This window comes from Callithrix jacchus, chromosome 9 (assembly GCF_049354715.1).
Source record: "Callithrix jacchus isolate 240 chromosome 9, calJac240_pri, whole genome shotgun sequence".
In the NCBI taxonomy this organism is placed as follows: domain Eukaryota; kingdom Metazoa; phylum Chordata; class Mammalia; order Primates; family Cebidae; genus Callithrix; species Callithrix jacchus.
Genome location: NC_133510.1, coordinates 15784531 through 15800039, shown reverse-complemented (window position 1 = coordinate 15800039; position 15509 = coordinate 15784531). Strand labels below are relative to the sequence as shown.

Genomic DNA, 15509 nt, shown 5'->3' with positions numbered 1-15509 from the left:
ATAATCTCTACTCCTCACGGCAGGCCTGTGGGGATGGCACCATCTTCGTCATGCCCATTTTCAGAGACAAGAAAGGAGGTTCAAAATGGTGGGTAATCTGTGCAGGCCAAGTGCCAACAGCTGGAGCTGCACTGAGTCTGACTTCTCCAACACTAGAGCCCCTGCCTCCCAGGACTCTGGAAAGCAGCTGTGGAGGATGGGGCCAGGTCTTGATTGCCCAGCAGTGACGCTGAGGCCTGGCTAGTGGGACCCTTGTCTAGTGGCCCAAAGAAGGGTGATGAATATGAACAACCCATTGAAGACGGTTCCTCGTGCTCAGGCCCGATTCTCTTCCCTGCCTTTTTGCTCATTCCATCCTCATTGTTCTGGTTAAGGCCACCTCAGGGCTGCAGGAAGGCCCCCAAGTATTTAAAATCCATGCTGGGAAGTTGGCAGCCAGGGGTCTGAGATAGGCAAACAAGCTGTAGCTCCTATCCTTGTCACCCGGGCCCAGCTGTGACTTTGCGACAGGCCAATGGTGTGGGCCCAGTCAGGGCAGCCGTGACTGTTTCTAACAAGGTAGTGCATTTTATGGTGGGGATTTGGAGCTGCCAGGCCCTTGATGTCTCCAGCACAGCACCTGCCAAGAGCCCTGACCATCGGCTGCTTTGCCATCACCCATGCCTGTGGCGATGCCCTCCCTGGGCCTTGGGGCTGAGTTACCAGGAGGAAACCAGGACAGAGCTGGGGCTGCTGCTCACCTTGGACTTCTGTGAGCCAGTGGGGCTGGTTGTAGTGCTCAGAGGCAATGGTGAGCGTGTTGAGGAACACCAGGAAAATCACCAGCCAGTAGAAAACATTAGACTTGACTGCGGCGCGGCACTTTCTCCTGCAGAACCGATTCCATCGGCGCCAGTAGCGGCTGGAAAGGGGGGACAAGGAAAGAAGGGTGGGGCTGGCTGTGAATTCAGGTTTCCTCTATAATCCAGGATGCACCACCTTGACTCGTCTCACCCCTCACTGACCTGGCCTTGCTACAGCAGCCCAACCTGGTGGCAAGAAGCCCAGCTTCTCACCCAGCTAACCAGGCCCTGCCACCTTGGGGATGCCCTCGAACCCCTCGAAGCCAACTCCTCCAATTCTCCTATCTGTGAAACAGGAAGAGGGCAAACCTCATGGGGTTGTTGTGAGGATGAATCAAATACCTTATAATGCATCTGGCTGCACTGAAGTTGAAGGTGCTCAACAAATAGAAGTTTTTTTTTTTTTTTTGAAAAGTGGCATTCTTAGAAGTGTTGCAAGCAATAAGAGCACTATTAGCAACAGTGGTGGAGGGACCCAGTACTGTATCAGGCACTCTCACATCTCTCCAATTCTTTCGGTAATTCTGCAAAGCATGCATTATCCTGATTTTTGTGGAGGAGAAAACTAAGGGCTGGGACGCTGAGTACCTCGACCGATGCCACAGCGGGCAAAGCCAGGCGGGGTGTTCTGCCCAGCCTCTTGGCCCTGACTCTGTGTGCTGCATCCATATGGTGGGAGGGATTCACCTGGAGCACAGGCTTTTTGTTTTTCTGGATTATAGAATCTTTCCAGAATCTCATGAATGTTTTTAATTCTGCCTTTCAGAAAAATGGGCGCATCCCCATACACACACCTTTACGTGTGAGCCCATGCAGCACACAGACCCCTCAAACCTCATCCCTGGTCCATGGAATGCTCCCAGTATCTTGGTTTAGGGGCCTTCATCAGTGATTCTCAAACCTGGCTACACACAGAATTGCCTAGGGAACCCTCCCCAAAACCCCACTGGTCCTGAAGCCCCAAACACCAAACAAATTAAATCTGATTCTCTGGGGGTTGGGTATTTTTAAATACCCGCCAAAATACCATCGGTGTTCTTAAGGTTCCCCAGGTGGTTTTAATGTGTAATGAGGATTGAGAGCCATTGGCTAAGATGATCCCAAAGAAATACATTTTAAGATTCTATGGCGGACGCGTTTCATCTTCCTGATACAGAGAAAATATACAGCTCTATTTAGTTGAATTCAGTAGAAGACATGGTTAATAAATGGCTGCACTGCACAAGGAGAGAGGAACCACAGCTGGAGAGGTGCTGTGGAGGAGACCGCAGGGGCCATGCTGAGGGCTTGGGGAGACGGAAAGGACATGATCAGATTGGATGGAACACCCCACAGAAACAGCTCCTCTGTCACCTTCTAGACCGAGGAGAGTATGAGGAATTCTCTTCCTGTTCTCCAGGTTAGAGATGATGAAGGTAATAGATTTATTAATGGAAAAGATGATACAGAGCTGGCAGCAGTTTTGGGGGCAGAATCAACAGGCCCTTGAGATGGGTGGACGTGCAGGATGAGAGAGGCAAGTGTGGAAGAGACTGCCGACGTTTCCAGCTGGGCTGCTTTGGGAGGGTGGCACAGAGGAGGGGAGTGGAGTTCCGGGGACGGGGTCAACAATGAGACGCATGGGGTGCTTTGCTTTGGAGCACCTGCAGGGCTTGAACACAGGCCCACCAGGCACTGGAGACAGTTCCCGCTTGGGTAATGAAGGCAGGAAGAGAAACAAAGCAGAATTCTGGTGATAAAGTACATGAATATCTGTATTTTTCCATAAAATGATCTCCTTTCTATGAATCTTTCCAGTCTAGACAGACATTCCTCTAAATAAGCATGCAGAATCTGCCTCGGGCAGAGATTTCAAACCTCACACTGCAGCCCGTTAGTGGGTCATGAAATCTATTGAGTAGGTCATGACGGGCACCGAATAAAGGAATAGGGTGGAAAATATCACAGTGCATGTCATATCATAAGGAAACTGCTTTTTAAAGTAACCACTAAAGAAAAATGTATTTTACATAAAACTTGGTTTCTGATGTGCGCGTGTGGGTGTGTCTGTGTGTGGCGTATTGTCTGGGTGTGAAAACTGGCCTCTACTTTAGCACGAGGAAGCTGAACTGAGGGCCTCTCTTCTAAACCAGAGTCCATGGTGTGAGCCTGTTTGTCCAGTGTTCCTGCCAGAAACAACCATCAAACCTCCGCGTCGCCTCTTGGGTCGGGTTATGCTGGTGGTGGAGCAGCAGGCCCCATCTGGGTGAACCTGCTGTTCCTTCCCAGCCCCTGGGCACATAGCAGCACCACATGAGGGTGCGCCCCAGGGGGCAGCGACAGCTCTGTGCTGTGTGCACTGTCCTCAGCCTCAGTCCTCTACTTCCAGAGCAGAAGCCCCTCCAAACATCACCAAACTCCAAGGTGCCAGGGACAAGTAGTGTTCTGAGGTTCTAGGATGTGGACCTGGGCTGTTACGGATCCCTGCACCCACCCCTAAAATTGCCTCTTGGAGTAGCCAGACTTCATCCACCTTTCTACTGTCATTTTTCTATTGATGGTCTGCAGAAAATCCCGTTACCAAGCCTTTGCTAAATCTGTGAAGAGGTCAGGAGACCGAAGCGTGATCTAAGAAGGGTGCTCTTTCCTCAGGACTGCAGGGAGAGCTTAGTTTTTGGCCTAAAGAGCAGGGAGGGAAGAAAGGATTAATCCCCTTTAATCGTTTAAAGGTTCTGCTCTGGCTTGAAGGCCATCTCCAGTGAGTGCCACACTTTTCATGGGACACTTGCCTACTACTTGGGGGAAAATCCACTACACAGGGCAGTAGGCCACCAGGTCAAAAATATGGTTTCCAATCTGTATACTGAAGAGATATCTGCACTCCTCCGTTCACTGCAGCACTATTTACAATAGCCCAGCTACGGAATCCACCAGCAGATCAATGAAGTGTCCATCAGCAGATCGATGAAGAAAATGTGGAACATGTACACAATGGAATATTGTTCATATTGTTCAGCTATAAAAATGAATGAAATTCTGTCATTTGCAACAACATGGATGGAACTGGAGGCCATTAGATTGCGTGAAATAAGCCAGGCAGGCACGGAAAGACAAATTGTGCATGTTGCCACTTATATGTGGGAGGTCAAAATTAAAACAGTTGAACTCATGGATATAGAGAGTAGAATGATGGTTATCAGAAGCTGGGAAAGGTAATGGAGATGGTAAATGGGTGAAAACATACAGTTAAATAGAATAAATAAGATGTAATATTTGATCATACAACATAGGAGAGATGGTGACTATGGTCATGATTATTTATCGTATATTTAAAAATAACTAAAATAGTGGAATTAGAATGTTCCTAACACAAAGAAATGATCAGTGCTTGAGGTGGGGAATACCCCAATAACCCTGGTTTGATTTTTACACATTGTACACCTGGATCAAAACATCACATGTATCCCATAAATTTATACACCTATTAGTGCCCATAAACATTAAAATTTTTAAACCTAATGATTTCTAAATGCACTTCGGGATTCTTGCACCCCCAGGCATACTGCCCTGGATCTGAGGGAGGATGGTGGAGGGTGGACAGGGGGACAAAGGAATGGGACAATGAGCCCCAGATGGTCCTCTTGAGAGGTGACCTCTGAAGTCTGCCAGATCTTGATATTAAACAGTCTTATCTTGCAGGGCCTGCCTCCGCTTGTTTCCTGTGATTGTGATTATTAATACTGTACAGAAACTTGGCAAGGTAGTTTTTTTTCCCCTAAAAAATGAATTTTCAGGACAAACTCCTATCTGGTCTTAAATAGCTGACAGTGGAAGTTGCAAAGAACATGTTTTAAATAGATACAATCTCAAGTTCCAGAAATCACTGATAATTGTTATTCAGAGTCCAAAGCAATCATGGTTGCTTTCTTTACAGTATATAGAGCTGTCTTAGAGTGGGCTTATATGAGAACTTGATTATGCTCCTCTTTCCTGATGCTTGGGGGCAGTGGGTGTCGGTGCTGTGTGGTCAGGCCTGTTCCATGGATCTGGAGCTGCTATGCACAGACCCCTGAGGAGCGGCCAGAGTGGACAGGACGGTGTCCCTTTAAACCAGGGTGCTCCTGAGCAGACCCATTCGGGAGAGTCACATGGATTGGGGCTGGGGTGGGGGTGGGGTAATTACTATCCAGAGAAAGTATTTAAAGATAATTATACACCTCCCACTCTTCAAAATATAGCTTTGCTTGACAACTGGTTTCCTGGCAACACTTCCTACTGTATAATAAATGTAATGGTTTATTAGAATGTGTAAATTTATTTGTGTTTACATATGCATGGAGGACACAAATTAAATAATAAAATAGGGAGGAGAAATTTGCCTGCTATTCATGTTCCCTTCACATTAACTGGAAGTCATTTTCTCTAGAAATAGAAACTTCCATATGTAGACACAGGAGAGAAGGATGGATACGAATGGGTCTCGTCTATGTCTCTAAACTTTGGGATCACTGCATTCCCACGGGAAACTTCTGCTCTCACAGCCCTGGCTATGCCTGCTCTTCTCCCTATGCGGGGCCTTGCTCTTGCCTGTCCAGCTGCATGGCAGGTCCTCCCAGCTACCAGAAACTCCACCTTTGCTCCATCTTCTCTGTCCTGCCCCTCCTGTGGGGCTTACACTGAGTCCCAGCTTCTCCACGATGCATGCTTCTAGTTTTCCGAGCCTTGGCACTCTGCAGTGCTTACTGTCTGCATTACTCATTTTAGTTCTACGTCCAGGAAAGATTTACAAAACACCGACCATGGGCTAGGTAAGAGATACTCGGCAGCTAGCACGATGCTTATAGGCCTCCTCTGTGTAAAACCTATACAGAGACACAGATTACTAAGTGAGCAGCCACAGCAGGGCCTAAGTGCTGGGCAGGTCCACACGGGAGCACACAAAGGGACACCTTAGCCAAGAAGGGTCCCCAGAGGAAATGAGTTACCATTTCCTTGTATTGTCAGGTACTTTTTATTTTTATGGTTCCTGCCTCTCCACGGAGCTCACGAGACCCACGAAGGAATGAGGCTGTGTCTTACACTTGGTTACAGACCCACAGGACTCAGCACAGTCCATCCTGCACAAGAACCCCTGGCTGACGGCATGACTGAGCAGCAGAATTGAACTCCCGGCAAATGTACTACCTTCCTCTGGAAGACGAGGCTTAAGATTCCTGGACCTCTTGTAACCCAGGGCTGAGGGCGGAGGTGAGGAGAGGGCCGTGCTCCTAAAATAGTTCGCTTAACATGCAATGGTGGGTGGGCATCTGGAATCAGACAATATGAAAATGGTGGCCCCTGCAGGCTCTTTCTAGTGACTAGAGTAAGTTTCCACCTTTTTTTTTTTTTTTAACCAGGACCTACAACAAACACAGAAAACCATTAAGTTTAATTCTCATGTAAATAAGTAACTTCACAAAGGGTATTAGAGATTGGGGCAAATTTGGATTTGTGCCTTGTTGCTGATGGTATGGCAGAAGCCAGAAGTCAGAACACTGGAAGCGCATTTCACTGAAGACTGGGCATGCCTGTCCTCCCCGTTTTAGAATTCCATGAGGTTCACTTAGGACCTCCATAAAGTTAAGATCCAGAAACTCCAACTTCTCTAATTAATCCCTTCAGGTTGCAAAAGACTTCCTGAATCATTTGTTTCATAACTGTTTACATTCTATTCTGAACAGAGAGCTCCAAATGTCACAAATCTTTTATTTTAACTAATTCCTCGAAGTGACAACCTGGATTACCAAGGGAATACTCTACTATGGCTTAACTATTATAAGTCCATTAACTGGCCGAATTTTCCCTGAGGGTTCCGTTCTCATATTTCCTTTAAAGAAATCTTGACTTTGGATCATTCTGTTTTGCAAATGGAATAGGCCAGTTTGAGACTCAAATTCTATTATCTGTAATTATTAAACTGTCTCACCTGAGAAAATGATTAGGACTAGTTTGATAATGTTTGCAACATTTTCCATCTATGTGTAGCCTTTGATATTCCCTAAACAGACACATCAGCGAACTGCAGAATCTAGATTAGACAGCCGCTGCGTGATACCTGCTCATGTGTGAAACCTCCAGGGCCATGTGTCCTTGTGTGGCAGCTGCTAGCGACATGCAGCTACTGTGCAAGGGAAAAGTGGTCAGTCCAGACTGAGGCATGCAGGAGGTGCAAAACACACTGAATTTCAAAGACTTAGGATGAATGCAAATTATCTCATTAACAATTTTTATATTAATTACATGTTGAAATAGTAATGTTTTAGAGATGTTGGTTTAAATAAAAGAAATTTCCTATTCCTTTTTATTTTTTAACCTGTCAACTAGAACATTTTAAAAAGTATGTATGTGGCTTGCATTATATTTCTGTTGAATAGCATGGCTCTAAAGTTACGCACTCTGCGGACACACTAGTTATGCAGGAACAGGGTTTACCAATCCTGGGCAGCACCTCATTACTAGGATGGTCCAGTGATTGGCAGGAGATCCCCTGGGCCTTAGCTCTGACTCAGCCATACTGGAGCCCTGTGATCTGGGCCTCTTGAAGCCTCAGGATCCTCATCTGGAAATGGGTTCCAGTGATAGTGCCAACCTACTAGCTCTAAGCCTTTAGGAGAACAAAATCTACTCTCTGAATTGCTGCCATGTATTGAGGGGTGGCTGCAGAAGTCCTTCCCAGAGGCAGATGGTCAGGGTTGAATGGCCAGCACATAGCAAAGCCTCAGAGCCAAGAGAGACTCCAGGGGTTTACAGGCACCACAGCTCTTTCCTTCTTGTTCAAAAGCACAGCTTGCACCATAGATCACTGGATCAAAATAATGTTCCCCGGAGTGTTCCAGGCAATCTCTAACTTGAGACACAAGAACGTAATTTTCCCTTCCATCCTCTGGATCTTGTTCGTTCATTCATTCATTAATTTACAATTTATTCACATGCACAAAATGAGAATGATATTTTGGAAATATTTTCAAGTGTATTTTTAATCCCTTACTCTTATTGTGTAGGGGGCTTTGGAACTGTTAAAAGCACAACATGCTTTCTCAGCTTTGACTGTCAAATTAGATATTTTGTTTGAATCTTTGTTAAGTCTTACTGGGGCAGGATCGTTCATTTATTAATTCACTCACTTACTCAGCAAATATTCCTTAGGTCCTTGTTATATACCAGCCACTTCTCCAGATGCTGGAGATAAAGCGGTAAGAGCCAAGCATTAGTGAGAGGAGGACTTTTTATATTTCTGGAGCCCTTTCTCTGTAATAAGAGCTAGATCTGATGGGCCTGACCCTAGAATTTTTATGTAGAAGAGGTTTTGGTTTGAGGGAAAGAGGAATTGGGGAAAAAAACCTGTATTTTCTAGTCCCAGTGAAATGGGAGAGAAAAAAGATATCGAAGTGGAGCAAAAGTCAGACACCAGGGTCCTCATTTGATTTTTAGCCCTTGGGTGCCACACTTCAAGAGGTTAGCGGGGTTGCTTTAGAAACACCCAGATGGCCAGGGCTGGTGGAGAGCCTCGGCAGCTCTTGGAAGATCACCCCTTGGCTTGAAGCTTATCCTGGATGTTACAGAGGGCGTGATGGGACAGGGGTAGGTCAGCGAGCCTGTCATAGTGCTGCTGCCTCCCCAGCTCCTTCAGGGAGTGTGAGGGACTTGGAAGTGTCTGTGTACTCCAGCTGAGGTGTAGAGGTGCTAAAGTCAGTGGACCAACAGAACTCAGGGGTCAGAGGGTGGAGGTGGAGATTTCAAGGCTAGAGGCGAGTAGAGGGCAGGAAGTGCAGCGGTGGATGCCCTAATCAGATGGACCTCAGCAGGCACCAGTTCAGAGAGCAGTTCAGCCTAGTCTCATGCAGCAGAGATGAGCAAGCATCCAGAGGGCTTTGCATGGCTTCTAGGACCAGCCCTCACTACGTCCTGCTTCCTGGCATCTCGAAGTCCCTCTCCCCCATGTGTCCACCTCTATCCAACAGAGAAGCTGGGACAGAGGCAGTCTGACAGACAAATCACTTTACCTTAAGGGACTGTTTAAAATACAGCACTGGGCTACATTTACTCAGCTGGATGAAAATGTAATGTTCTTTATGCTCCTGCCACATAGTAGATAGGACTAGGGAATCAAGATTAGCTTAATTATGAAAAACAACCAATATTTTTTGGCATATACAAGCTTTGTGGGAGTAGATTCACATTCTGCCTGCACACATCTATCCACTCATTCATTCAACACACGTGTATGGATGGTCACCACTGGACAGGCACTGAGCTGGGTACTCTGGAAATCACCCATGTGAGGCACACAGGCAGAGCCTCTGGAGGCAGGGGACTTCGAGCTAGTGATCCGAGTGTGATGTGCTGGGTGCTGTGACAGAGGCATCAGCAAAGCACCAGGAAAGGGAGAGCCGAGTAACTCTCCCTGGAGTTTGCAGAAGGTATTTCCCCGTCCCAGTGAAATGGGATAGAAAGCAGTAACAAGGAAGTGGTCACATCTGAGGCTCTGAACAGAAGTCTGAGTTCTCCAGAGGAAGACATGGGGGCATGGTTACTTAAGTGGAGGAACAGCTCCATGCAAAGGCCTCAATGTGCACCAGGACGGGGAACATCCATGTAACTGCAAGTTCCCTGTAGGGGGAACAAAGGTGATTTTCATGGAAGTGCAGGAAGTGAGGATGGGAGGCAGATGGGGGCAGAGGACTTTGGGGCTTTTTGTAGGTTCTATCATTGTCAAGAGCAGTGACATAGATGGGTGTCATAATCCTGTGTGCTTTCCATCATCCTCCAAGTTCATATCGCACTGTATTCTATAAACATGAAGTAGGTCATGCTAATCACCAGGGTTCACTTTATGTTTCTTTTAACTGGACTTCATCTTAGAAGGGAGGAAGACACATTTGATCTGACAACTTCCTAGGGACATTGCTGCCAAAAAGACAGACAGCCTGAGATCATTCAACAGACACTAAACACTGAATTATTTGTCTGATCTGAGCCATAAGCTTTTTCTTGATGGCCATACAGAAAGCAGTTACCCCCTTAGAAGAACACCCCTTACCCTACTGACAACTCGTAGGCATTACCTTGGGCCACCCAACAGGGCAGCTGAGGACAGAGCTGGTGGCGGAAGGAAGAGCAGCGTGTGTCTCACTCACCTGAACTTTGACTTGGAGATCCGGTGGCTGAAAGAGAAAAAGAAAATGTCACCAAAGGATGTACACACACCTGCATTTAAAAGAACTTCAACAGTCCCAGGGAAATTTGATGTTCCCACTGGAAGGAGGCATGGTATGAATTAGAACAACTTGGGAGAGAAAAAACACTATTCATGTATTTGAATCTGGAGACTGAGGTCTGGCCAGCTAGTATCTTCTAAGTATAAACACTCCTTGCTTCAGAGGGAGAGTACCGGGTCCTCAGGGTCTGCCCAGAAAGTTCCATGAGGTCAGGTTAGGAAGAGCTGTATCTTGAGAAAAGCTGCAGAGGAAGAAAGGCCTCTCCTGATAACAAGAAGACCCCAATAGCAGAAAAATCACAGGTAGGAACAGGTCAGTACAGACCTCACAGCTGTCCGCCAGAGCCCAGCTAGAGTGGGGTTATGAAGGGAAGACCAGCAAAATAAGCCAGCCAGAAATGGAGGGACCACGACAGACTCCACCCCAGAGCTGCACAGAGGGCCTAGAACCAGCCACAGATTCCGAGGAAAAACCCAGGATGCTGACAGTCACATGCAGCCCTGAAGACCTGGGGATTTCTGGGCAGAAAGCCAGGGTGGGTGTGAGGGTGGCTGCCTGGAAGGGTCATAGAAAGGGGAGGGGGTTCCAAAGAAAGGCAGAACCTTCAGGGAAGTCCTGAGATTCCCTCGTTCATGTAGGGAAGAGTCCAGGGGAGGCAGGAGGCTGGGGGAAGAGGGCAAGAGGGAGAGACTGTAAAAGAGAAGTGTGGAGGAGAGAAGGCTGAGCCAAAGAGAGAGAGACAGGGAGAGTAAGAGAATGTAAGTAGCTGAGACAATTAGAAGGCACCTCTCATCTTGGCTTTGGTGCTAGGAGAAGGGTGTGAACACTGGAGAGAGTGCAGGTGGTGACAATGTTCAGAGGGACAAGCAGAAGGACAGAACGTAAGTTTGGAGACGTGGTGGAGCAACAAAGAGAGGCGTGGGGAGGAAACAGGAGAAGGGAGTCCGGGAGATGACTGTCGCAGGCCTGCAATGTCCCAGCCCGGCACACAGTGAGCTGTGTTGCAGAGCAAGCCCCTCTCATTATTTCTTATTAAAAAAATAAAGCCAGAAGATGTGACAGGTGGCAAAGCCATCATGCATGAGATAATTATATTTCAGGGGCACTGCGAATCAGAGCCAAGTGCCTTTACTGCTCCATAACCTCATCCCACCCCCAAAGACTGCCTGTGAGGGCTGGAGGGCTTAATCACACATTTTAACAGCATGTGGGAAGTGGTCGGGGAGCCCAGGACAGCATTGTTATTTAGGGCCAGTTTAACCAGCAAACAAATGTTTCCCAGCTGCCAGTAGGGTGCTGGGGAACTCAGGTGCTGTCTTCTCCAGCGGCGCCATGCTGAGCCCAGGACCTTTAGCGTCTTCCCAGGCTGCTTTTGGGTGGCTGTCTCTCCTTGCTGTTACCCATAAGCCCAAGTGGGTGACCGTGGACTTCAGCCTTGTCACTCTGACTCTAAGCCTAGCCTGGCCCCAGGCCTTCTTTCAGAAACACCTCAGTAGTCCTGTTGGGGGTGCCCCTCGACAATGACCACCGGCTCTTTGCCATGAGGGGTTCTCTTGCTCGCAGTGCAAGTGGGCTCTGAAAAGCTCCCCTCTGGGGAACCTAACCCTGAGTGTCTGTCTCCCAGGGAAATGACCCCGGGAAGCAGGATCGCTGCTGGGGCTGATAGGAAAGGAGGCCCTGGTTCAAGCATGGTCATGGACTGCAGGTCCTTTTGTGGCATGTGTGCATATTCTAAGCAGGAGATGGACAGAGCCTTCTTGTCTGCTTTGTTACAGGTCCTGATGGGTAAGCCTGGGCACCACACTCGAAGACTAGTTTTATTGCTATTGTTGCTGTTCTCAGGGATTGTGAGCAGAATTTTAGGTTCGCGGGGCCCAAAACATCATCCCCTTTTAAAGGCTGATGCATCTGTCAACTAACCAGCCAGACGGCTGAGTTCCGCATCAGGCGGCTCCTGTCCCTGAGCAGGGGAGGCCACTGCGCAGTGGCAGTGTCTGGAGGCCAAGGAAAACTCCATGGCTGTGGGGAGCTGAGGTGATGACTCTGTGAAGTCCGAACGCCTTGGTTCTTCCTGCTCCCTGTGCACACCTTGGAGTTAATGATTGGACCCCTTTGCCTCCTGGGAGGTGGCCCAGGGCTCTGGGCAGGAAAGGTGCTCCCACAGTGAGAGGACAGAAGCCAGGAGCCTGGGTGCCTTGGGGCCATGGTGCTGGTCCACACGCTGCAGCCCATGCCTCCCTGCTACTGAGCTTCACAATCTCCAGAGAACCCGGAGAACAGCTGGGGGCTCTGGCATCTCTGTGCACAGTGCACTCAGAAGGCTTCCTGTCTTTCTCCACCCTTGTTGTTCCAATGAGGCACAATTCCTACCTAAGGCTGAGCAGATTCTTGAAGAAGAGTGAGGAGGGAGACAAGGCTGGTAAGGAGCATATGAGACCATCAGAACAGACCCACTGTGTGGGAAGTGAGGTTCACGCAACCCCAGGTACCTCCTCTGCCCAGGACTCCCAGACAAGACAAACCTCCTGGGAGACCAAGATTTTCCTTCGTGGTTTTCAGGTTCAGAATTAGAGACAAACCCCAAACTCCTTTTTCCCCCACTTAGTTACTCAGTTTGCATTTGTCATTATTTGAGAAACAGTTGAACTTCTTAAGAGCTATTTATATTTTTAGCCTCTCCCCTCTTCTAGAGGAATAAGTGCCATATGTTTACTACCTGCTGTGTAAAATAGTATTTCCCTGAATTGTCCCAAATTTGCCTTTCACTTAAGTCCGATGGCACTGCAGTCATCGTCCACACTGACAATGCCTCTGACTCAGCGTGCTTGGCTTCAGGACTTCCTCTCCACCACAGCTCTTAGTATCGGGAGGGTCACGTCCTCCTGGCCTTGCCATGGCATAGCATTGCTTCCACTCCTGGGTGCTGAGTTCAGAGGCTCCATGACTCTGGCCAGAGCCTCCCTTTCTGTGATCCCTCCTGCTCCTTGTCCTCACTGGATCCTCCCAGTCACTCACACCCTTCAACACCAGCCTTGACTACAGTCATGACAATGTTGCCCTCAATGCCACAGAGATTCCACACCGCCTGGGCCTTCTGCTGTGTCTGCGTGGCCAAGCGCCACCCTGGGTCACCCACTGTCTCTTTTGAGTCCTCGTAGGCTGCAGGGTCCACCAAGAAATATGGCTGACTACACATTCATGGTATCAGTCTCCACCGCGGCATCAGTGCTGCCCAGCAACCTTTGGGCAATCTCTCAGTGGCTCACTGGTTTCAGTCTCTGTACCGTCCTTCAGGTTCCTGTGACCCCGGACCCTTGCTTTGGGGGATGAGCTGGCTGAGATCACTCGGAGTGACTCCTATCACTGACCCCTCCATCAGAGCCTGTTTCTGATTCTATATTCTTTACAGAACTGTAGACTTGGAGAGCTGGAAGGGACCCTTAGATACCACGTGGACCTATGGTTTGCAATATCTCCAGGTGTAGAATGCTTTCTTCATATGAAATCTTGCACCACTGCAGGTGGTTTCCAGGCTCCGTGGCCTCTGCTGAGATGTCAGTCCAACCTTCTTTTTCCCAGAGGCTGGGGCTGAGGCCCAGAGCAGAGTGCTTTGTCCAAGATCCCAGGGCTAGCTGAAGGTTGGTGAGCATTAGACTCTGGGACTCCTCTTCTTTCATTTTCCAATGAGGCCCAGGTATAAAGAAACTCCTCCTTCTTGTGCAGGTTCTGTGTCTCACACTGGCTTTGCTGTCGCCCTTCTCTTCTGAAGCAAGGCCTTGCTATCAGCACTTGCTTCCCCTCCAGCTTGCTTCACCTCTTCCTGCTCACTGACTTTTTCCTAGCCTTGAAGCTTGCCCTCGCCTTTATTCCAATGAAGACCAGCCCTTCCCATAGTCATGCTACTCTTCTTCACAGGCTCCCTTATTCCTCCCCATCCATGGCCTCAGTGCCTGGGTGGGCACCCTGTGCTGGCCGGTTTCCATCCCCTCTCCCTCACTGAGACCAACTCCCAAGACCAGTGCCCTGCAACGGTAGCACCCCACCACACACACACAGCACAGCCCTTCTTTCCCTCTGCAGCCTGACCTGCTGCCACGTCACCTCGCACCTGTGTCAGGCTCCTGTGGCTTCTCACTCCTCCCTGCTCTTTCCCTGACATCGCAGTGATCCTTCAGGAAATCAGCACTAACCAAATCAACCTCCCACTCGGCTCTGTTCTGAATGCCCTTCAGTGACTTCTCACACTCTTCTGATGCAGACCCAAATGGTGAAGGATCTGTCAGGCCCTCAATAAGTCACGTTCATCCTTCTGTTCTCAGCTGGAATTTTAGTCCTGCAAAGAAGCCTTTCCTAACCTGCCAGCCCAAATCAGGGACCTTTGTTATCACCCTGACATTACACTTTCTTTTCCTTCTTAACACTTACCCCAATTTATAGTTGCCTATTTATTTCCTTAGTGTCTCTTCCACACTAGACTGTGAATTCCAGTACGATGGTGTCAATTTCCTCCCCTGCTGTGTCACTGCTGCCTAGCTGAGCGCCAGGCTAGGCAGACTGTTGAACGAATGCACAGATAAACAGCTCTGCCCTGAAATCCCTCCTCCCGTGGCTCCCAGGCCGGCACTGCTTCCTCTTCTCCTAATGTTCCTTTGTCCGTTTTGCTTGCTTGGTCTTATTCTTCTGGGTGTCCATTTCCCAAAATCCAGCCCTTGGTCTTCTGTTTTCCACTTTACTCCGAACAACCCCATCCTATCACCTCATCGGTGGTTCTCATCTTGACAACCTCAAACATGTGTGTCCACCCTGTTCAGAGCTTCGCCTCGCACCTCCGTATCTCGTGGTCTCCTGACACTGCAGGTCACTCTGACTGGGCTCCCGCTTCAGATTTCACTTCCTCAGTATCCTCTTCCCCAGCTGCGATGGCTCCTTCTTCTTCCTTACCTCCACCCGCCTGCCCCTTCTGCCATGAAATACCATATTGCTGTTCTTTCCTCCCTTCCTGGGCAGGAATCATCTTCATCCAGACCTTCTTACTATGCAGCAGTCCTCGCCGCAACCTCATCTTATTACATAAGACTTTTAACCCTTAGCTTTAAAGATCCTGGTCTCTCACTGTCCCCTCAGACCATCACACCCAATCTCAGTTCCCATGCTATTTCTCCTGCCAGGAATGCTGGCAGAGTCTTGGCCCATCATTGTCTGGGGCAGGGTGGGACGTAGGGAGATGGGGAAAGGCCACATTTTATTAGGTGCATATTATAGTTCTGGCACGGTGACTCAGCATTTTGTATGTACAGAGTACAAATGTGGCTAAACATGGGGATAACAGGGACCCTTTCTGCAGAGCTCTCCAGGCTGCAGAGCACATGCTCCGGAGATTGCCAGCCTCCATCCGTGGGGGAATACCATGTTCCCTTTCTAACAGAGCCTC

The 15509-nt window shown here is 48.6% G+C and overlaps 1 protein-coding gene across 50 annotated transcripts in view; it reads right to left on the bottom strand.

Annotated features, from left to right (window-relative positions):
* The window catches only part of CACNA1C (calcium voltage-gated channel subunit alpha1 C), a 725791-nt gene that overhangs the window by 130839 nt on the left and 579443 nt on the right, over positions 1–15509 (bottom strand). For all 50 annotated transcript variants that reach the window (XM_078338403.1, XM_035258332.3, XM_078338402.1 and 47 more), the window contains 2 exons: positions 9998–10024; positions 741–901 (listed from right to left, as the gene is read on the bottom strand). In XM_078338403.1, the coding sequence (XP_078194529.1) occupies positions 741–901; positions 9998–10024 (188 nt within the window). The remainder of the gene's footprint in view (positions 1–740; positions 902–9997; positions 10025–15509) is intronic.